This window comes from Podospora pseudoanserina, chromosome 1 (genome assembly GCF_035222485.1).
Source record: "Podospora pseudoanserina strain CBS 124.78 chromosome 1, whole genome shotgun sequence".
In the NCBI taxonomy this organism is placed as follows: Eukaryota; Fungi; Ascomycota; class Sordariomycetes; order Sordariales; family Podosporaceae; genus Podospora; species Podospora pseudoanserina.
Genome location: NC_085920.1, coordinates 5,182,774 through 5,203,466, shown reverse-complemented (window position 1 = coordinate 5,203,466; position 20,693 = coordinate 5,182,774). Strand labels below are relative to the sequence as shown.

At 51.3% G+C, this 20,693-nt stretch overlaps 5 protein-coding genes across 5 annotated transcripts; 4 read left to right on the top strand and 1 right to left on the bottom strand.

Moving 5' to 3' along the window:
* Positions 1-236: 236 nt before the first annotated feature.
* QC764_114770 (uncharacterized protein) lies at positions 237-2,059 on the bottom strand. The gene is made up of 2 exons (XM_062942731.1): positions 1,734-2,059; positions 237-1,591 (listed from the first exon to the last, which is right to left on the bottom strand). The coding sequence occupies exons 1-2, from the start codon at positions 1,982-1,984 to the stop codon at positions 397-399; spliced, it is 1,446 nt and encodes a 481-aa protein (XP_062805730.1). The 5' UTR covers positions 1,985-2,059; the 3' UTR covers positions 237-396.
* A 137-nt stretch (positions 2,060-2,196) lies between these two features.
* QC764_114760 (uncharacterized protein) lies at positions 2,197-4,678 on the top strand. The gene is made up of 4 exons (XM_062942730.1): positions 2,197-2,523; positions 2,594-2,823; positions 2,873-4,154; positions 4,234-4,678. The coding sequence occupies exons 1-4, from the start codon at positions 2,409-2,411 to the stop codon at positions 4,326-4,328; spliced, it is 1,722 nt and encodes a 573-aa protein (XP_062805729.1). The 5' UTR covers positions 2,197-2,408; the 3' UTR covers positions 4,329-4,678.
* Positions 4,679-4,854: 176 nt separating this feature from the next.
* On the top strand, positions 4,855-7,670 carry QC764_114755 (uncharacterized protein). Its single transcript, XM_062942729.1, has 3 exons — positions 4,855-5,457; positions 5,526-5,705; positions 5,766-7,670. Exons 1-3 carry the CDS (start codon positions 5,436-5,438, stop codon positions 7,346-7,348), a joined length of 1,785 nt encoding a protein of 594 aa, XP_062805728.1. The 5' UTR covers positions 4,855-5,435; the 3' UTR covers positions 7,349-7,670.
* Positions 7,671-8,311: 641 nt separating this feature from the next.
* On the top strand, positions 8,312-10,305 carry QC764_114750 (uncharacterized protein). The gene is made up of 2 exons (XM_062942728.1): positions 8,312-9,156; positions 9,217-10,305. The coding sequence occupies exons 1-2, from the start codon at positions 8,609-8,611 to the stop codon at positions 10,139-10,141; spliced, it is 1,473 nt and encodes a 490-aa protein (XP_062805727.1). The 5' UTR covers positions 8,312-8,608; the 3' UTR covers positions 10,142-10,305.
* A 387-nt stretch (positions 10,306-10,692) lies between these two features.
* QC764_114740 (uncharacterized protein) lies at positions 10,693-14,256 on the top strand. The gene is made up of 2 exons (XM_062942727.1): positions 10,693-13,906; positions 13,964-14,256. The coding sequence occupies exons 1-2, from the start codon at positions 11,009-11,011 to the stop codon at positions 14,006-14,008; spliced, it is 2,943 nt and encodes a 980-aa protein (XP_062805726.1). The 5' UTR covers positions 10,693-11,008; the 3' UTR covers positions 14,009-14,256.
* The last annotated feature ends 6,437 nt before the right edge of the window (positions 14,257-20,693 follow it).

The window sequence follows — 20,693 nt, the reverse complement described above, 5'->3', positions numbered from 1 at the left end:
GGAAACGGCTGAGACATTTCGGGGGGGGGGGGAAGAAAACATGGGAAGGGTAGACATTGCGATCGATTTGCATTTACGGGCATGGCGTTCTTGACGGAATTTAAAAGGGGGTACATTCATGGATGCGTATACCAAGTCTTTCCTTACATAGCGGCTGTTTATTGTTTCCTGCATTATATCTGGAGAGAGAGATTCACCAGAATAGTCAACTGCTTCTATGCAGTCTTCCTGGCAGCTTGTAGTTTTGACCTGTCCGCTTCTCATCGGACATGTAACTATTAAAGATTGATTATTTATATAAACAGTAGGCTTGCTTACTATGAGAACAATGAATGGGTTTGAGTAACATACATACAGGGCACCCCGCCCTTCACAAATCATGCCTTCTTAGCAAAACTACAGAGAAGGGAAAGGGTCCCGAAACTCCAGCAAATCCCTTTGCCCATAAAGCTCACCCGCTACGGTCAAAATCATATTCAAAGTCGCCCGCATGTTGATTCTGGCTCTCGTCTCTTCAAAAACCGGCTCATCCGCTTGGTCAGCATAGACCTTCTCCACTTGAACAGCGGGAACGCCCTGCTCGTACTTTGGGATATCTTCAAGCTGGGCAAGCATGCGCGCCTTGGCTGCCGCAATGTCAGCACCGATATCCTTGTTGTTGTCTTCATCTGAGATCTCCCCTTCGTCGAGGTCCATGTCCATTTCGCCATCTTCCGCCTCCTCAGCAGACTCGACAAGGTTAGCTGGCGGTACCTCGAGGGTTCCTTTGTCGTCCTGTATGGTGACAACAAAAATGTCCTCATGACTTTCCGATTCCATGTCCTCGTCCACGGGGTACTCTTCTTCCTCCTCGTCCTCTTCGTCGCCATACTCCTCGCCCTCTAAGCCCTCGTCCACTTCTTCTCTCAACGCAGCCATATGAGCGATACTAACCATCATGAGCACAGCTCTTTTTCCTAGATCCCTCACCCATCCAACTTCGGTGTGGTCAAGCACACCCCGGTCAGGCAAACGAGCAAGCAAAGCCCAAATCCAGCGACTAGTCCTTTCCCGCAGCTCATAACCACGGCGGATGAACTTGCCACCGAGAATTATACGAAGAATCTTGAGAACGCTCTGCCTGTCCAAGGCTGCGATTTGAACCGGGAACGGGTCTGTGTATCTGATTCGTTTGGTCCACACCCGGAAAGTCCAAGACTTTGGGCCAAACGCGCCGACTTCTATACCATGGTCTTTGTCGAGGGCATCAACAAGTTCTTGGGGTGGTTCCTGGTGAAGGAGGGCCCGAAGAGAGATAAACTGTTCGGTAAGGGAGGCGTAATAGGATTCGCTGAGGGCGCGCTTGTTTTCGGCTTCAGCATCGGCTGAGGCCAGCAATCCGGCTTCTTGCTGGCTGGAGGTAGGTGATTGGTCAGGGGCTGCGGTGTAGGCACCGTCTTGGTAGTAACCTCGGGAATCGCCTACGCCGTCATCGTAGAGACTGCGGTCGACTGCATCGTGACTGTTTGCTGTTGTAGATAGCAAATGGGGAGGGAGCTGGGGCCCTGCTTTCGGCGCGACGAGAATGTGTGGGACGTGGCTGGCTTCTTGTCTGTGAGATTACTTACCCATTAGCTTACCATTTCATATGTGGTCATCGATATCAGTTTGACGTGGCTGAGGTGATAGTGGGTTGTTTAGCGATGGCTGAATTGTGGTGATGGTAGAGAGAAGAAGTATCAAGGGAGGCTTACCGAACAGATTTCAAATAGGCGAGCGCGTCGCCGCATTCCTCAGTTTCAAGATCTTCGTCGCTGAATTGGCCGTTGCCATCGTCATCTAGGCCCGGGAAAGCGGTTCTCTGGCCGTATGTCGGGTCAGTTTTCACTTCGACCTGCTTGGTCTTAGCAGCAGGCTGCCCGCGACGACGTTTGTTAGAAGAGGAGGGCGGCGCATCATCGTAGTCACTGGCCGAGAGGGCGCTGTGATCGCGTTTTGAAGCCATAGTGAAGTATAAAGGCTAACTCTGCACGATGTGCTGAAGAATAATTCGGCTGAGGACGCCGTTGGCCACGCTGGGACGCGACGTAATTTCGTGCATCCGTCCTCAAGACTTTCCCGTGCCATTCAAAGTGGCAATCAGCTCAGGGTTGGGGTTATATATGATGTTCGAGATAAGATAACAAATTCTGGGGATGCAACTGCCCCTCATCACCCCACCAAGGAACTCCAGACAGCCAGGGCGCCTTCCTGTACCTGCTTGCCGCTCGGTCAAAGTCATCTCAGGTGTTCGGCCAAATTTCGAGTCATAATCACCCGGCCATTGCACCCTTATAAGCAGGCCGTTGATCTCGTTACTTAGACCCCAATTCCTCACGCAACCATCACCTCTTCAGCTCCATCTCGTAGATTTTGGACAACTATTCACAATGGCCGAACCCACGCCAAATCCCGCCCCTCCTGCTGAGACCCCAGAGGTTGCTGGTGAGGATGCTGGCCCCTCCAAGAAGGCCCTGAAGAAGGCTGAGGCCAAGGCTAAGAAAGGTATGGATTATCACACACCGATCAACTCTCCATATATACAAAGATATCTTAACCTAACACTGTTGTATAGAGGCCGAGAAAGCCAAGCGGGCCGCTGAGAGAGCTGCTGCTACTGCTCAGGCCAACGCTGCTGCTGCTGAGGACCATGCCACGGGCAATTATGGCCAAGAGACTCATGAGACCAAGCTGTCCGAGGATGCCACCGAGATCAGTCTTAAAACGCTCAACGATGAGCATCTCGGCAAGAAGGTCAAACTTAGAGCATTTCTCCAGAATGCGAGAATGCAAGGCGCCAAGATGGTTTGTTTCTCTATTTTCTTGATATTACGATATACTGACGAGACCACAGGCCTTTGTTGAGCTGAGAGAAACCGGCAACTGGGCGATCCAGGGCGTGGTTGCGGCGAACGCTGATGGTTCAGTGAGCCGTCAAATGGTCAAGTTTATCGGATCAGTTAACCCTGAGTCCTTCGTGGTTGTTGAAGCCACAGTCGAGAAGCCTCTTGAGCCCGTCAAGAGCTGCCGTGTCTCCAAGTACGAGCTCCACTTGACCAAGCTTTTTGTCATTTCCTCTGCTCCCGCCATGTTGGGCATGACCCTCTCGACAGCCAACAAGGCTGTCACAAACTTCAGCGATGAAGAGGCCCCCGCGGAAGCGCCTGTGGAGGGTGTTGAGAAGCTGAGCATTTCTGGCGAGGTCTCCGGTCCTCCGGCCGCCTCGATGCTTACGCATTTGGACAACATTGTCATGCACAAGCGCTCTTATGTCCAGCAGGCCATTGCTGACATCCGCGTTGAGGTGAAGCACCTGTTCCGTTCTTACCTGCGCGAGCACGGTTTCAAGGAGTTTGAGCCTCCCTGCCTCATTGCTGCCGCCTCCGAAGGTGGTGCCAATGTGTTCTGCCTGCCTTATTTCGAGAAAGAGGCTTTCCTTGCCCAGTCACCACAGTTTTACAAGCAGATCGAAGTTCTTGCGGGAAGAAAGCGTGTCTTCTGTGTTGGGCCCGTGTTCAGAGCCGAGAACAGCAACACACCCAGACACATGACCGAGTTCACAGGTCTCGATTTGGAAATGGAGGTGACTGATTACCAGGAAGCTTTGCACATGCTTGAGGGTGTACTCCTTCACATCTTCCGCACCATCAAGAAGACTTGCGCAGATGAGATCGCTCTCGTACGGTCGGTATATCCCTCGGAGGAGTTTCTCTTACCCGAGGAGGGCAAGGAGGTCCGCTTGACTTTTGCTGAGGGCCAAAAGCTCTTGAGAGAAGAAGGCCCAGAGGAATTCAGAAATGTCAGCGACTTCGAGGATATGAGCACACCCCAAGAGAAGGCTCTGGGTGCTCTCATCAAGAAGAAGTACAACACCGACTTCTATGTGTTGGACAAGTTCCCATCTGATGCCCGCCCCTTCTACGCTAAGGAGGATCCCACTAATCCCAAGGTCACATTGGCTTACGATATGTTCATGAGAGGGCAAGAGATTCTGTCCGGTGGTCAGCGTATCCACGATCCTGTGGAGCTTGAAGCTCGCCTTCGCACGAAGGGTGTCGACCCTAAGAGCCCGGGCATTCGCGAATACGTTGACCTGTTCCGTCAAGTCGGAGCGCCACCCCACGCTGGTGGAGGCAGTAAGTTTCCTGACTCCGGTTACGCTTGCTTTGGCGGTAAGCATGTTTGTTGGTATGGCTGCTAACGTGTCGGCTGTAGTTGGTCTTGATCGTGTTGTTGCGTGGTATCTCAACCTTCCCAGTGTTCACCTTGCCGCCTACTACCCACGCACCCCCAAGAGATTGTTGCCTTGAATGGATAGCATGGAGAAAAAGATGCGGAAAAGTCCAAGGGCCTGCAGTGGTTGGCGTAGCGGGTACGATAGAGAGTCCTAACCCAATACACATTATCGGCATGGTTCTTGTGGCATATATAGTCATAGCCAGAGTGGTTGCGCAAAAGGTCGTGAGATGTGGTGTTGTAGAGGGACCAATGACTACAGAAAATTGTACTTAGCATTAAGGTGGGTAGGTCAGGTACACTAGAATATGTATATGCAGGGGTTTGCTCGTCGAGTTGGGATGAGGGGTTGCAAAGCAATTCGCAGACAGGAAAATGGAGATTGCGATAAAATATCAAGGGTCTGAAGGATAGTGAACATACCTTTTGATTGTTATTTTCGACTTGTCGACTTTTTGGTGCTCTTGACTAGGTAACCATTTTTCGAAGGCCTTGTTTGTCCACGGTATGCGGAGCAGCTTAACACTATTGATCCTCTTAAGGATATGATAGGCTCCTGAAACAACTAGCAAGGCAGATAGACATGCAGCTGCCATTCAAGCCACAGCGGCTTCTCTAGATAGAGAGAGGCTGGGGTGGGGTGCACCTCACCTTCTTCAGAAGTTACATGGCGATGTGGAAGCATTTCACTGCATCTCAGGATGTTCAGGCATTCTCTCTTATTCACTTTTCACCCTGACTGTTGATTATAATGTGACAATGTGATTGACTGTCATCTATTGTAGTACATCAGTTTTCTCTTTCAGCTTATTCATTTTGACCCCGCGTGGCCCTGGCAACATACTGGTATTTCGAACAACTCAGTAACTCGTCAAAACACGATTGTGGAAGGAGTGGTTCAATCAGGCACATACTAGCCCGCTGTTAGAGAGATGAATTTGGTCTCGGCGACAACATCAAGACCCGCTTCTTTCTCGGAATTTGTTACTTGACCGGCAAGACGGCGAGAGGACGGTGAGAAGAGAGCATAGACAACAAGATTGAACGATACAGCGGATCAGAGTTTTCTCGTCTCCATCCAACGCCAATTGCAACTCTCAACTTTACGTCCGAACAGCGCGAGACTGTCACTTCCTCGTCCCACCTCGAAAGATTGTATCAACAAAGATCCAACGGCGATAATGACTCCTCAGCTGCCAGAAAGTGGGCAAGCCAATCTTTTCACCTTATCATGCTCTTAGTGAATAAAGTGAGACTGACATTCATCCTAGCTCCGCGGAAGCAGACAACAGTCGGCGGCCGTGTGACCAAGGCAAAGGGTAGTAATCCCAAGTCCAGTCGTTCCAGCACCACAAAAGGCCGTAAGCTTAGATATGGTCCTTGCCCAACATGCAAAATTGGAATCCTGGAACGAAAGAGAAACAACCCAGAAGGAGCAGGCCCTGATGCCGGTGAGTCCGTTTCCTCCACAACACAACAAGTCCCAAGCTGAACGACAACCTTTCAACCAGGACTCTGGCGCCTGAGCTGTTCTAGATATACCGCTCGTCCTCCTTGCAGACATTACGAAGCCTTCAACGAAGATCCTCAGATTCTTTGGGCACAGAAACAAAACGAACTGGGCAAGGGGCCATGTCCTGAGTGCCATATCGGCCAGTTGGTTGAGAGGGTTAAGAACCCTTTCGAGAGCACCCAGAAGTACGCAGAGTGCTCGAGACGAGGCGAAGAGGACGGGTGTAACTATATACGGCCGGTTATCAAAGGAAAGGCTGTGGAAGCGGTAAAAGGGAATATCGACACAGTTGAGGCCGGTCCCTCGAAGCAAGACAATGGCATCAAGATGGATCAGAATTCCGGTGATATGAATGGCGAGGCTGGCATCAGTAAAGACGAAGCCAGCAACAACAACAACCCGGCCACCATTCCCAACCACATCGAGGCTCAACAGCCTGTGATTCCCGAGACCCGAAAGCAGACGAGAGGGACATTTAAGTCGATCCATAAACACACGGCAGAAAACTGGAGCGGAATCGAAACTGGGGATAGTATGGAGCATACGACTGCCAAGGTCTCTAAAGGAAAGGTCAAGATCACAATCGACCTGACTCTCGACGAAGAGGACGAGAATGATGAGACGAAGTTTGGCTCCGTGAGCGCGTGTTATCCAGCGCCCGCGAACGTTTACCCTGCTCGGACGAGGCTGTTCCAATCCGCCTCGCCGCAGAATCTCGAGGGCATGCAGGCGCCGATAACAGCCGTCTCAACTTCTTCAAAAAGTGGTCTCATCATTCCTAGTGGTCATCACAGCACGTTGGTCACCCCGGCGAAGAGCCCTAATTCACTAGGGCACTCGCCTTTTTCTGTCCCTGGAAAACCTGCGCCGACTTCGAATACTTCCGGTCGTTTCAACACACCGACCAAGTCCATGGGTGTGGCAGGGCAGCAGCCTTTTTCTTCCGGCATGGTTACACCCATCAGTAACCGGCCTAACAAGACTTTCGTCTTGCCACCCACGCTTCCCCAGAAGCGAGGGAGAGAGGATGATGAGAAGGAGGAATTTGACATCGATACTGGCCTTAAGGACGCCATGATCGAGCTCGCCGACCAACTTGATACACCCGTGCCCAACAGCAAAACACAACCCAAGGGGCAGGTAAACACCACGCCAACCAGCCAGTTCACCTACCGGACGAGCTACCACGGGAGTAACCCGTTCAACAGCTACAATACCACACCTGTTCGGAACCAGTTCAACCGCCCCTCGAACAATCAACCTAACAACGACCCCAGTACTCAGGCGAATTACCAACCGACCAACCAGTTCGCCCACCCCCCCAGTAATTCGGTGGTGAAACCGACGTTGAACCCAGTGTGCAACACCGACAGCGATGCTCCCACGAACCCCTGGGACATCTGGGAAGCCCACAGGCTGACCAACAGTCAGTTTCTAAACAACAATGCCGGTACCAAGGATGACAAACCCCCTGCCAAACGCCAAAAGAGAGATGAGTTTGACGATTCTGACTTGGATGACAACGACTTTATGGCGCTGGCGGAGCAGACTGAGGGGCAGTCTCTTGGTGGGAAGAGGTGAGGAGTTTGGTGGCAGGTAGTTCCAGTTTGGGTATGAGGGAAGGGGGAGGGGGTGAGAGAGAGGGCTAAGGGAGTGTAAGGGGAGATGAAGAAGGGTGGAATGGGGGTGGTTTTGTGGGCTTGCGCGGTAGTCTTTTAGCGGGCGTTAGCGAATGATGATTTTTTGAATGATGTTGAATGGGCGATGTATATGGAAGAATGTGAGCGAGCTTGTGATGAGGAGGGGTGATTATGTGGTGAGGATGTGCATCGGCTAGATCAGGCAGGTACCTTGCAGTCAATGATTGAGGCATGTGCCATGTTGAGCTTTTTATTTTTATGGGAGTGATGTGAGCAATGAGGCGGTGAAGGGAGTTGTAGGTTGAGAATGTGATTGATCCTGTAACGGAAGAGTTACTATAGGACTGATATCAGACCTAGACAGCGAAAGACACATCCTCGCTTGTAATTCTTTGCAAGGTCTTCCGAATCATCGCGTGGTGTATTCCCCCCCGCCTGACGTAGCCAGCCACACCCTTGGGCAAACATACTGGCACTGCAAAGTAAGTTAGCCCGACCATATTGCTGAACCACGTCTCAAAGACATGCATGACTCTCTCAAAGTCTGCCAGTAGGCCTCGAAAGGTGGATAGTAGGCCTCAAAAGCTAGTCAATAGGCCTTAAAGAGCGGCTAAATTTCCTACTTAGAAGGGTGTAAAGTGATAGTCGTCACACGTATTCCTGACTTGCAGCACCAATTAATCTGGGTGCGGACAGTAGATTACACTGCATGCCAGGTCTGTAAGATGGAGGCGAGAGACCGAACCAAGTCCTCGGGATCGTGGGGGGCTCTTTGACAGCCCGGGCCCGGACCCCGCCGCGGCAATGTTTCAGTGCACGGTCCCATATGCGGCCCTAGACTGCACTAAAAAATAAGTGCATGACGCCAGTTGTGCTCCTTTCTAGGAGAGCGCGAACTCGCGACAGGGTCACCTGCTGTTGACTTTTCAGGATACGCGATTCTGCGATTCCCCTTTTCCTTTTCAAAAAGACCATTTCTACCCAGGCATTTCCCTGATACCGAGAACCTCTTTTCTCGCTCCTCAGGCATCAAAGAAACTCCACATAATTTCCGCGTTCATCTCTTTTTGAGTAGAGTACTTGTCATCATTCTTTTGCCGTATGCGGGGTTGCTCACAGCTCTAAGCTTATCGCCAGTCGCGTCGCCGCAGCCCCATTGTTTCCTTTCCTTTTGCCGACCTAGAGGTAACCCCGGTGAGCCATGGCGGACGAGCAGGCCTTACCAACGCTGCCAAAAACCCCATTCAATGGGGCGAGCAAGCGAGCGTGGGCGCAAGCCAACGCGCCTCCACCCAGTGTCTCAACCTCGAGCGATCCAGCCGTCTTTTCCAGCGATGACGACCCTGCACTCGAGGCATACGAAAGCGCCCGCCGACACAAGCGGCGGTATGTAGGGACATGGTATGAGCAGCATGCCGCTCTGTCTTCCGACTCGGCAATGGGTGATCACTCGTCGTCGCCCTTTGTCCGCTCATCGCCCATCGTCTGCCGCCCTCTTCGGCGAAAGGCTGGGGCGAGACAGCAAAAGCGCGAGTTCAGGAAGCTCGACAGCGGTATTTTCATGGGTGGACCGGACTCTACTGATACAGAGGGCGACGTCCCGACCCCATACACACCAAAGTTCTTCGCGTCGCCGGCACAGCTGAAAATATCGCCTCGATCTCAACCACAGTTGTCCGAAGCTGAGGCAGTTGCACGGGAGAGGATCAGAAGATGTGTGGAGAACGGCACCCAGGAGGTTGATTTGAGGTACCTATGATACCATCCAATGAGTCGCCTGGTTGTAGATTTTGACTGACAAAATTTTAGTGACCTTGGCCTGAACTCTATCTCGACGGAGACTATTGCACCAATTGCTGATATCGAGCCGATTCCCGTGGTTGTGAAGGGCGTGTCATTCCGTCAAGCTGACCCAGACATCAAGATATATCTGTACAACAACAACCTTAAAGACTTTCCCTCATCTCTGGTGAATATCGAACCTCTTACGTTCCTCACTCTCCGAAACAACGACTTGACGGAGATTCCAACATGTATTGGAAAGCTAAAGAACCTGAAGACACTTAACCTTGCGCAAAACAAGCTCAGGTATCTTCCGGCCGAAATTCTGCGGCTCATGGGCGATGAGGGGAAGTTGGTGATGCTTCATACTGCATCAAATCCTTGGTGGATGGCAGAGAAGATTTCGTTCGAGGCCGCGACAACAAATTGCGGTCCCAACCCATTGATCCGGACCCCAGTGGAATTCTTGGGCAGCGATGGTCGGATCTACTCGAGATTTCGTCTGCCGTTGTTCGGAGATTTGGCTGAGAGCACTGGCTCACTGGAATTGGAGGTGGAGGACCCTACTGAGCTCGAGATGCCCAAGGATGTTAGCTACAGGGAGCAGGACGATAACAGGCTCCTCAACCCGAAGGGTGCGAGGTCGCTATTCGAGTATGCGCTCAAAACGCTTACTCAGCTGCCGGAGCCTGAGCTAGAGGAAGTCAACTATTGGTTGGAAGTTGATGAAGGCTATCCGGACGTTCGGGAGGCGCTCAATCAGGCCGCGGAGGCCCACCGCAGAGGTGGCCTCACATGCTCGGTGTGTAACCGGGGGATGGTCGTTCCTCTGACCAGGTGGGTTGAGTTCAAGGCTCCTGCAGCGACGAAGTTGGACAGGGAGTTGCTTATACCCTTCTTGAAAGTTGGATGTTCGTGGAAGTGTGTGCCTACCTGTCAATCGAGGTCTTAGAAGATACCTAGGTAATAGGATTTTAAAGATAATTAATATAGCTTCAAAGAGAGTGAATAGGCCTTTGAAAATAGGGAATACGTCTCCAAAGATAATGGATACATGTTCAACATCTGCTATCGGCGGTCGAAGATAGTTGATATGCTTTCAAGATCTTTAATAGGCCATGAAAGATAGTGTTAAGAACGCATTCTTTGCATATACCCAATCGTTGAGGGACATTCGTCTTGGCTGACTTGTTGCTCACAAAGGTCGTTTGCTGGGGAAGTTGGCATGGATAAGGTACCGGGGTGTTGCTCATGTTTGTAGAGCAGCAGCCTTGTTCAGCCATAAGCCCAGATTCGAGTCGAGGGCTGGCTAAATCGAGCTTAAGTGTATTTTAAATCATGGTGCGGGTCTTTCGTTGGTGTGAAGTTTGAGATCTGATGTCGAGGGTAAGTCTTGGCATATGGCACGAGCTCTGAGCTGTGGTGCTTCTTGACAGGGGTGGTTTGCGGGAACCCACGGGGCTGGACAGGCAGGGCTTGTTTCAACGTCACCTCCAGGTCAACGTCCCAGGGAAGTTTGTGACCCGCTCCCATCGTTTCTGAGCTTCTGCAAGCTCTTTGCCAGCTTCCACCATCAACACCAACCCAGGCGGCGCAATCTCACGACAGCGAGAGAAATAGAAAGAATACCGTTCTCAGTTTGCGACTCTCAACTGATGGAACACCGATAGAGCGACCCCATTGACTGCAATCGATACGATCCAATTCCGGCGCCCACTAGCGCGCCCGTTGCCCAACATCAACGACACACACCTGTTACGTCCCAATCGATGAGCGCTTGAACCTCAACATACGACGATACTACGAAGCGAGAGCTATCATGCTCGCCATGCCCTCCGCGACAACCCTCTTAGTAGGGCTGCTCGCCCTCCCTTTGGCCGTCCGCGCCGTCTTCAGAGATGAAGTGGGCCATATTGACTACCACTACCAACTCCTCGGCCTTCCGCAAAGGGAAACAACCTTTTTCCACCGCCCCAGAAAAGACGAGCAAGGAAGCTTGCTTTACACATTGAGTGATGAGGGCGTGTTGGGGGCTGTAAACCCGGGTACTGGCGGGGTTGTCTGGAGGCAGTTTCTGGCGGGGGATAACAACAATGAAACGGCAGTGGGAGAGGGGTTCGCCAGGGCGGGCGAGGGTGAGGGATGGGTGGCTAGTGCTTATGGAGGTGAGGTGCATGCCTGGGACGCGGTGACGGGGAGGAACACGTTCTGGGCGAGGTTTCCGGGGAAGGTCAAGGATTTGGAAGTGATGGAGATGACGGAGGCGGAGAGGAAGGATGTGCTGGTGCTTTTTGAGGAGGAGGAGAAGGGGGAGACAGTGTTGAGACGGTTGAATGCACCTAACGGGGATGTGGTTTGGGAGTTCAGGGAGGTGACCAAGGACATGCCGCTTCAAGTCAGCACGAATGTCGAGAAGGTTTTCGTGGTATTCTTGAAGGGGACCAAGGGGGCGTACAGCCTCAAGGTTACGACTCTGGATACGCTTACTGGGAAGAGGCTGGATGAGCTGGTTATTGGGACTAAGGCGGACCTGAATGACGAGGGAGATATCATGCTTGTCGGCGCGAACTCGGCGGCTCCGATTGTGGCTTGGACTGATGCTGAGCATACGGCTTTGAGGGTCAACGTTTTAGGTTTGAAGACGAGCCAGGAGTTTCCTTTAGTTGAGGGGACTGTTGAGGTTGAGATTCACGCTCCTCATCTGATTCAGTCGCAGCCGCATTTCTTGGTGCACAGCAAGACTGCGACTGGCAACAAGGGCGAGGTTTACCACATCGACCTGAAGACTGGACATATCGCCAAGGCGTATGATCTGCCTCTGCTTCCAGGCAAGGGCGCTTTTGCAACTAGCTCGATCTCAGCCAACGTGTACTTCACGCGTATCACTGAGGATGAGTTGATTTTGGTCTCATCCCAGTCTCACGGCGTTCTTGGACGCTGGCCCCTCAAGAACACCAACTCCAAGGTCGCTCCCATTCATGCAGTATCTGAGGTGATCAAGAAGGCTGGAGCTGATGGCAGCTATGCCGTTCGGTCTGCGGCCCTTACTGCTGATGACGAGTGGGCTCTCGTTCGTAATGGTGAGATCGGATGGACTCGCCCTGAAGGCCTTTCTGGAGGCGTTGCTGCTACCTTTGCTGAGATCCCTGAGAGTGAAGAGCTGGCCAAGTCTCTCGAACAGGAGGCCCATAGCAACCCGGTTCAAGCTTATATTCATCGCGTCAAGCGCCATATCAACGATCTCCATTACCTCCCTGCTTACCTCAACAATGTGCCCGCGAGGTTGATTAGCAGCATCGCGGGCACCGATGTCACTTCTTCGGCTGGAAAGCTGTCGCGTGACAGCTTTGGCTTCCACAAGCTGGTCATTCTTGCCACCAAGCGCGGTATGGTTTACGGGCTTGACATTGGTAACTCTGGCGCTGCTGTCTGGCAAAAGAGGGCATTCCAGATTTCCAAGGGCCAGAAGTGGGATGTCAAGGGAATCCTGGTCAACGAGTCATCGGGTGAGGTCACAATCCTCGGTGCTCACAATGACTTTGTGGTCTTGAAGACCGAGACGGGTCAAGTTATTAGCGCTCAGGCGCCCAGCTTCGAAGTAACTACTCAGAGCACTGCTCTCATTGACACCGCTTCTGGCCCACGTCTCCTACGCATTGGCCTAGACGGCAAGATTGGTGATCTCCCTGTTGATAAGGCTCCGAAGCAGACTGTTGTCACTCGTGGTGCCGATGGCGAACTGAAGGGCGTCGTCTTCATTCCTGATGGTACCACCGCTCATGAATCTACGTCTTGGATCTTCTCCTTGCCTGAGAATCAGCGCGTCGTCAGCATCGCTACCAGGCCCTCACACGATGCTGTTGCTTCGATCGGCCGCGTTCTTGGCGACCGCACAGTCAAGTACAAGTACTTGAACCCGAACACTATTGTTGTTGCCGCCATCGACGACAAGACCTGGACCCTCACTGTCTACCTTCTTGACACTGTGTCTGGCCAAATCCTTTCCTCGGCCAAGTACAACGGTGTCGACCCCACTAAGCCGGTCGAGTGCGCCATGGCTGAGAACTGGTTCGTCTGCTCGTTCTTCGGGCAGTACACACTGCGTGATAACTCGGCTCAGTCTCTCAAAGGCTACCAGATTGCTGTTTCGGATCTCTACGAAAGCGAGGAGACTAATGACCGCGGCCCGCTTGGTGGTGCCTCGACCTTCTCCTCCCTCGACCCTGTCGATGTCCCCACTGGTGTCGCCCTGCCTTCGGTAGTTTCCCAGACTTACATCATGGGCGCTCCTATCTCGGCCCTGCAGGTCTCGCAGACCAGGCAAGGGATTACCACTCGCCATATCCTCGCCTACATGCCCGAGAACCATGGTATCATGGGCATCCCAAGAATGCTCCTCGAGCCTCGCCGTCCTGTGGGTCGCGATGCTACGCCTGCTGAGATCGAGGAGGGTTTGTTCAGATACCATCCCGCGATTGAGATCGACCCCAAGAGCGTTATCACGCACGAGAGGGATGTCGTTGGTATCAAGAAAATTATTACGTCGCCGGCTATTGTTGAAAGCACCAGTCTCGTGTTTGCCTATGGTGTGGATATTTTCGGCACAAGAGTCACTCCTAGCTTCTTGTTTGATATCCTTGGGAAGGGTTTCAACAAGGTGTCGCTTGTGTCGACGGTGTTGGCGTTGTTTGTTGGTGTGACTATGTTGGGCCCTATGGTAAGCTTACTTTTCTTGCATATTATGGGGATTGTGGCTAACGATTCATCTTCACAGGTGAGGAAAAAGCAGATCAACTTGAGGTGGAGTGCGCCGATGTAGATGGGACGATAAAAGGGGTTTGTATATGTACAAGAGGATCGGGAATGGGGGGATAGATACATATGTTAAATTTAATTGACGGATGTTATGACATTCCTTTGGCTATTTGGAGTGTCGTAAGTCTAGGCTTTTTGGTTGGAAATCTCAACCAGACGCTGAATCTGTGGCGTGGCTTCTAGTTCAAGCATCCTTACACCAGGTTGGACGGCTACTCTGACGATGCTAGTACCAAATAATATCGATTTTGAACTGTTGAGAGAAATATAAATGACTATCTCGTACCGCCCACCATTGTCGATTAACCCTTCTTGCACTAGCCTTGCTTTCTGTCGACCACCAAGGCATGGGCAGACACGATCAGATAAATACGAGATGCTGGTCACCTCCATGATGCCCGTGCTAGCCATGATGTTCACGATGTCAAAAACATCCATATTAGCCATAAAGGTTCATGAACTTCATGATGGCCACCAATCTCCAATATATTTGACACATATACACAGAGGAAATGGGAGTCACTAGGTGAGAAAAGTCGCAAAAAATGCAAAAAACTCACCAGCCCCAATGGGCGGGCTACGAAAACCCAGTTGAGACAGGTTTTACTTGAGGGGGGATCGAATTCGGGGGCTGTCATTTGCAAGCCGAAGCCGACGCTGGGTTTAACAGCAGCTCTATATCCTGACCATTTGACCTGACCACAAGGGCGCCATGGTCAAGATATTGGAGATGCTATAAGAAGCTGGGTGTGTAGACTGGTATATATGCCGAGGTTGTGCTAGGAGAGAAGGAACCTGGGTTCTGTTGGGAAGGAAGGACCCTGGGCTGTGATAAAGGAAGGAGCTTGGAGATGCGACTTTGAGAGTGAGGCCTGTTGCTGGGATCGTTGTCGACTTTGTACTGCTTTGCTGAGTACTCAACACCGACCCGACTTCGTCATTGTTGATCTCTTCTTGTTCATGCCGACACAATCGTCTCCACTACCACTGAACTGCTCTAAACTATCACCTGACGCCACCAGTAACCTCATAAATCTCAGATGAATCATCGTTTGTTTCTATCAAAACACTTGTAGGTCCTCGAGACATCCAAGCAATATCTTCATTGGTCTAAAGCTCCACAGAACCATCCCATAGGGCCTCTTTTTCCCACTTGGTTCTTCTCGACAAGTCATGATGCACGAAATATCGGCACAAATTACATGCCAATCACCGGAAATGATCATTGTTCAGCTGCCTGACTTCATGTGTACGCTCTTATGGCTAATCACGGCGAAATCTACCCATTCTGGAGGTAGTTTAACAAGTCCAAGGCAACAGCAGACTACAAATGATTTCCTAACATGTCTCACTGTGACCAAGGGTCTGCAGTAAATGGCTTCATCCAAGTTTTGAGGTGGTGTACCGCTTGCAATATGCCTTGCAGACTGGCGATGGCGATAGCTCAGGTTACCTACAACCATTACCAAGTTTCCTGCAGATATTCGCTCGCTTACACACAACGCACAAGCAATGCACTCATGCCGCATAGGATAATAAACAATTATGTACTCTCCCCCCAATCACTGGTTGTGGCTAACTTATGGCGCGGTAATACTGGCGTGGTCCGGGTACTAGACCCCCATCGACGTCGTGCGAAATCACTGCAGACTCGACCACGGGGGCAGGACTCGAGAACTCCCCAGGTCGTACACCGCACCATCACCACCCCACACACAGCATATATCACAATATGCAGCCATATTCGAATTCGTCCGGCTGCTGATGCGGTGGTTTACGAGATTGCATGATTGACTGCATCGATACGGGATACTTACAGTGGTTACAGAAACTATATGAAATGCATGTGAACAGTCACAAGCTTCTTGGTCACCAGCTTAAAGTCGGAACACGTTCACACGACGGAAGCCACACCTTGCTCTCGGAAACACAACAGGCGTGGGTAACCCGATGTATTCCCTCAATGAGATGCTTGCAGCCAATCTCTCCTGACGACTCAACAACATTTCAAACTTGAGACCAAGGAGCCTGGGGCAAGGCAACCGGTCGTTGAGATATGACCGTTGGAGGTTTCTATCAGAGACAGGTGAGATGTTTAGTGGTATGCTTTTGTGTCGGTCAAGCTTCGCCCAGCGGACACCAGATGGGATATGTTTAGTCTGGTTTAAAGCAGCAAGCAGTATCACCGGACGTGATGGAATGGACCGCTTCTCCGTAAAGTCCAGGCTTCCAGTCAGTTCATGCGAGTCTCATGTTGTCGGCGCCCAAACCAAGACAGGAGACCCGTTTGACTGGCTGCGCCCCCGATACGGGGCCCGGGTCGGCCCGGCTTTCTGGAACGACGACGTAACCACGCCGTCGAGGAAGAGCACTGCCCAAACTTAGGCAAAGCTTGTGTATATGAAGCGCATTCTCCTTCTTTTTTCTGGGAAGAGGCCTCCGACGATAAGCTTTCATAAAGACAGCGCCCCGTGCCCGTTCCCAACAAATCTTCAAATCGACGGGGGGATATCTGAGTCGTCGTCATCTATCACCACTTCAGCGCCCGTCAAGGGACGAGAAGCTACCAATAAAAAGCGCAAGGCAACAGGACATGGCGGGGAGACCGGAATGCCCCCAGCATCAGGTGCCCTGGATTTTCAGGGCCGGCTCCGGTCCAAATTCTTTCTGCGCCCCCAAAACCTTATTCTCATGCGGATCAGGAGGTTCCGGCACGGGACTTCGGGTTAGACTTCGGATTGGTGGGCCTTGAGACATTCAAACATGAGCCGAACGCCGCCTGCAGGAGAAAAGGCATCCAAAACGATGAAACTGTCCGCGGCCGCCCCCAACCCGCGCGCAATCCCTGGGGAAATCCTGTTTGAGCCGCAGAGCGGGTTACCCCGCATTTTTTAGAAGCGTCTTTCATTCATGCTGAAAAATTAATTCGTCTATAACTTCTGATCCTTTATTCTCACCTACAACATCGCGGCCGCGTGGCCATAGGGTAGAGACCAGCATTTCAAACTCCGCCCCCCTCCTCAGCTCCGTTCACCAAATCGTGTTACGGAAACCACGAGCGGTTCTACAGCTTTTGAGAATTGGCACCTTCCTCTCTCTTTCACCGACAAGCATCTGACGGCAACATTCTCAGACATCGGGAAGAACTGTCGTCCAATACTCTGGTTTTTTTCTTTTCTTTTCTGACAGCCGAATGACGGGTTAAATTCTCCGCTTGTGACTCTCCGACTGACCGCCCCGCCTTTGCCCGTGGAGAGCTGAGGAAACAAGGCGACGGCTTTGATACGAGTAGAAAGGCGAGAGATGTATCAGCTTTGAGCTGAAAGGATAACGCCACATGCTCTGTGCCTTGATTCGCTTTTCGTCGGTGTAGAGGTCGGTGTGGTGAGGTCGTTCAGCTCAGGGGCTTCACTAAGCGTGGGGAAGAGAACCATTGGCTGTGCTACGAAGGAAAAGGGACCCCACAATGATGCCCACTGTCCCCACAAGAAAACCGTTGGTGCCTTGCCAAGCTTCCAAGGTTGTCCGACTTCTGGACCTCCATCGACACCGAGAATCATGACTGCTCCCGTTACTTCTGACACAGTGAGAAATGCTCACATGTATTGCACCGTCCTACGCCGCCTTAGCCCCCATCATCTCAAAAATAACTAGCTTATCAGCACCTGCTCAGCCTTATACCTGTCAGATTCCTTGATATCAGCTGGATCCGACAGCTTGGGTCAGCTCCGAAATCTGGGTCGAAATCGGTCGCTTTGATGCAAGTTGTCTCCAACGCAGAGTCGTCGTTGGCTCAGCTTCTCGGTGTTCTTTGATTCCTTTCTTGGTCTGAAGCTTTTGTTTGACCTCATTCTTGTGCGTTCCGGCGAACAAACAAGCTCGCCTTGGTGCTTTGACTAGGTACTGTGGACTGGACGCCTTGCGCTACGGTCCTTCGCGGAGAGCAAGTAGGTGTTTACGATCAGGCCTACGAGACACCGAGTTTCGGGATCGATGGGATGGGTTCGTACAGGGCCAATTGATCCTTTGGAATCTCGAACCAGGCTTGTCTCCGGGCAAGCCTTCCTTGTGCCCTGGGTTGCTTTAACTCACCGGATCGGATCTGGCGTGGCTGCAGGGATGCCTGATCATAGCGGGGTGCTCTGCATCTACTGCATGTCTAGGTATATGCAGCCCTGCCTAAGTGTCAAGGTATTGCGCGAATGCGAACTCAACTTTGATGCTCTGATTGCTGGGTTGTTACTACCAAGGTAAAGAGATATGTAGGCAGTTGCTAGGCTGGTAAGGCGACCAACCGGATGAGGGGATTCGCTTGACCAGCTCTTATCCGAAAGAATGACAGCAACCTCACATCATACCTACCAGAGGGAGAGCAAGAGCCGATGAATGTGACATCACCGAATGCCGATAGATTGCATTTTAGGTAATGGGGGTCATGTTGATATTGTGGATAAGGTATTGTGGATAAGGTATTGTGGATAAGGTAGTGTGGTCAGCGAAAGGAAAGGCGACACGAATCACTTGACCTAGCTCTAATGCGGCGAGCCGAGTCGGTGGGAAAGCAGTCTGCCTTGTTGAGCTGTGAGAGTTTCCCGTCTTGGACAACCATGTTCTAGACAAACCGGAATGGGGCCCGGTAGTTACCGACCGATGTACGACGAGCGACACCTTACCCAGACACCGGAATGCCGAATTGGGGGTTCTATGCAGAAGAAGAGTGGTACCTAAGCGGGATCGTGCTACAGTTAGGTGTAAAGATACTACTCGGGATAATTTGAATGTGTGATGGTGAGACTCCAGAATGGTACGATATTTGTGCGTGTCTTTCAGATTGTTCTTGATAGATGGGAGGTTGATGTAACGCTGCAGTTGAAGGGTGGGAGTACGACCCTTTGTTACACGGCAGATAGCTGTAATATTCACAGAGCTTCTGAATCTGGAGCGTACCTTGCACCGTCTGCGAGGGTACTGTTTAGGTGAGGTCGTGACCCATGCAATCGATCTTTGCTCGCTAACAATGCTTCCAATTGGTCTGCTCAATTACTTTCCAGCACTTGTGCTTCTGCCTCTTAGGGCAACAGTCATAGGGAGCCACTAGGGATGAGTTGGAAGGTTAACAGCAGACCTTGCTTTACTAGTGGGCTGCCACGTGTGCCGTGAAGACCATGGAGCTTGAGGATCTGGTAACCTATTGGGGTTTGATGACCGAACCGGGCTGAGGGCCTGTTGGAATATTTGGTTCGGATGTCTGGTGAAACCACATGACAACGAGGCATTTTGGAGTCGTTCACATGCCAGCAAGTTGGTTGAGTTGGGGTAAAAATGTCTTGCAACCACGTAGCGAAGGCCAAAAGAATGGAAGGGCAATGAAATGGTTAGGCTCCTGGACAATGTGAGTGACTAGAGTAGGTCAGAAGAGCACTAAGATGCCTCTTTCGGAATTCTTCTCGAAGCCAGTGATTCCAGTTCTTAATAAGGAGCAAGGCTACTAGGCTGATGATGATGCTCGTGATGCTCATGATGATCATTGTCAGTGCCAACGTAGATTGGAAACGAGCTGAGTGTGATAGAGGGTGGAACGCAATTGGAACAACGAATACGAACTGTTCTCAGTGTGGTGTCGTTGAGTTGTTCCCCCCAACCTGTCACTAACTGATTCTTGTATCTTAGGAGCCAGATTCATAGTAAGCTGGTGAAGCCAGCCCATCATCTTTTCTGTATGGATTAAAAGTCATTTTTGGGTGTAATTGCTTTATGGTTCTGCATGGCTGATACTACTTTCGGTCTTTTGCAGACAACTGCCAACCAGAAGGTGACACATTAGCCCCCCACAAACAACATTGCTAGTTCAACAACACTTCAAGCAATTTCCCCAGCACTAATCATCTCGAAGTTTCTCATACTTTGAGCACTGCCCCCCCACCCCACCCCCAACCTTGAGCAATGCCAGGGAGTAGGTAATCTCAGGTATGTTGTCAATGACAAGGCAACTAAGCAACCGTCACCACCCTCTTTGTCACACATCCTCCTCCCAGCAGCTACAAAACACCTCATTTACGTCGTGCAAAGCCAAACCCCAAAAGGGCAAGCCCTTTCTCCCAGTTTGTGGTCGGCTAAATGCACGCAATACATGCAGAACTTGGGCTTTTCGTGGCACCCATAGCCAGATTGAATCTTCATCCGCGCCTATAGATTTGATGCTTTCTGAAGTCTCTGAGTTTTGTACGTGTACATACCCGGGCAAACAACATATGAGCCATAGATATGGCGATGGCAGTCCAAGTAGAGGGCTCTTCATGAGAGACTAAGAGTACGCCACAGAAGCCTCACATCAAATGACGTTGGTTCTTTTCCCAATGGGAAGCAGCCATGTCTCAGCCTCGCCGGCAGTTGGCATGGTGGTGTAACATCGGCACCGAGGCCAGCCTTACAGTACAGGCCGGTGAAACCATGCTCTGCTGACGGCTACCTGCATGAGGCCTATTAAGCCGACTTGGAGCTACCCTGATGATGGAAAGATGTATTGTGTTGTCTTCAACATGAGAGACGAAAGAGAGTAGTTCTTAACAACGGATTGAATTCTCCTTCTAGAGTTACAATGAAGAGATGAGTATGCATGTCAATCCAATCCAACCCTCCAACCTTGAAAAACCTCCTCAATTGCGCTTTTGATGCAAGGGAAGAAGTAG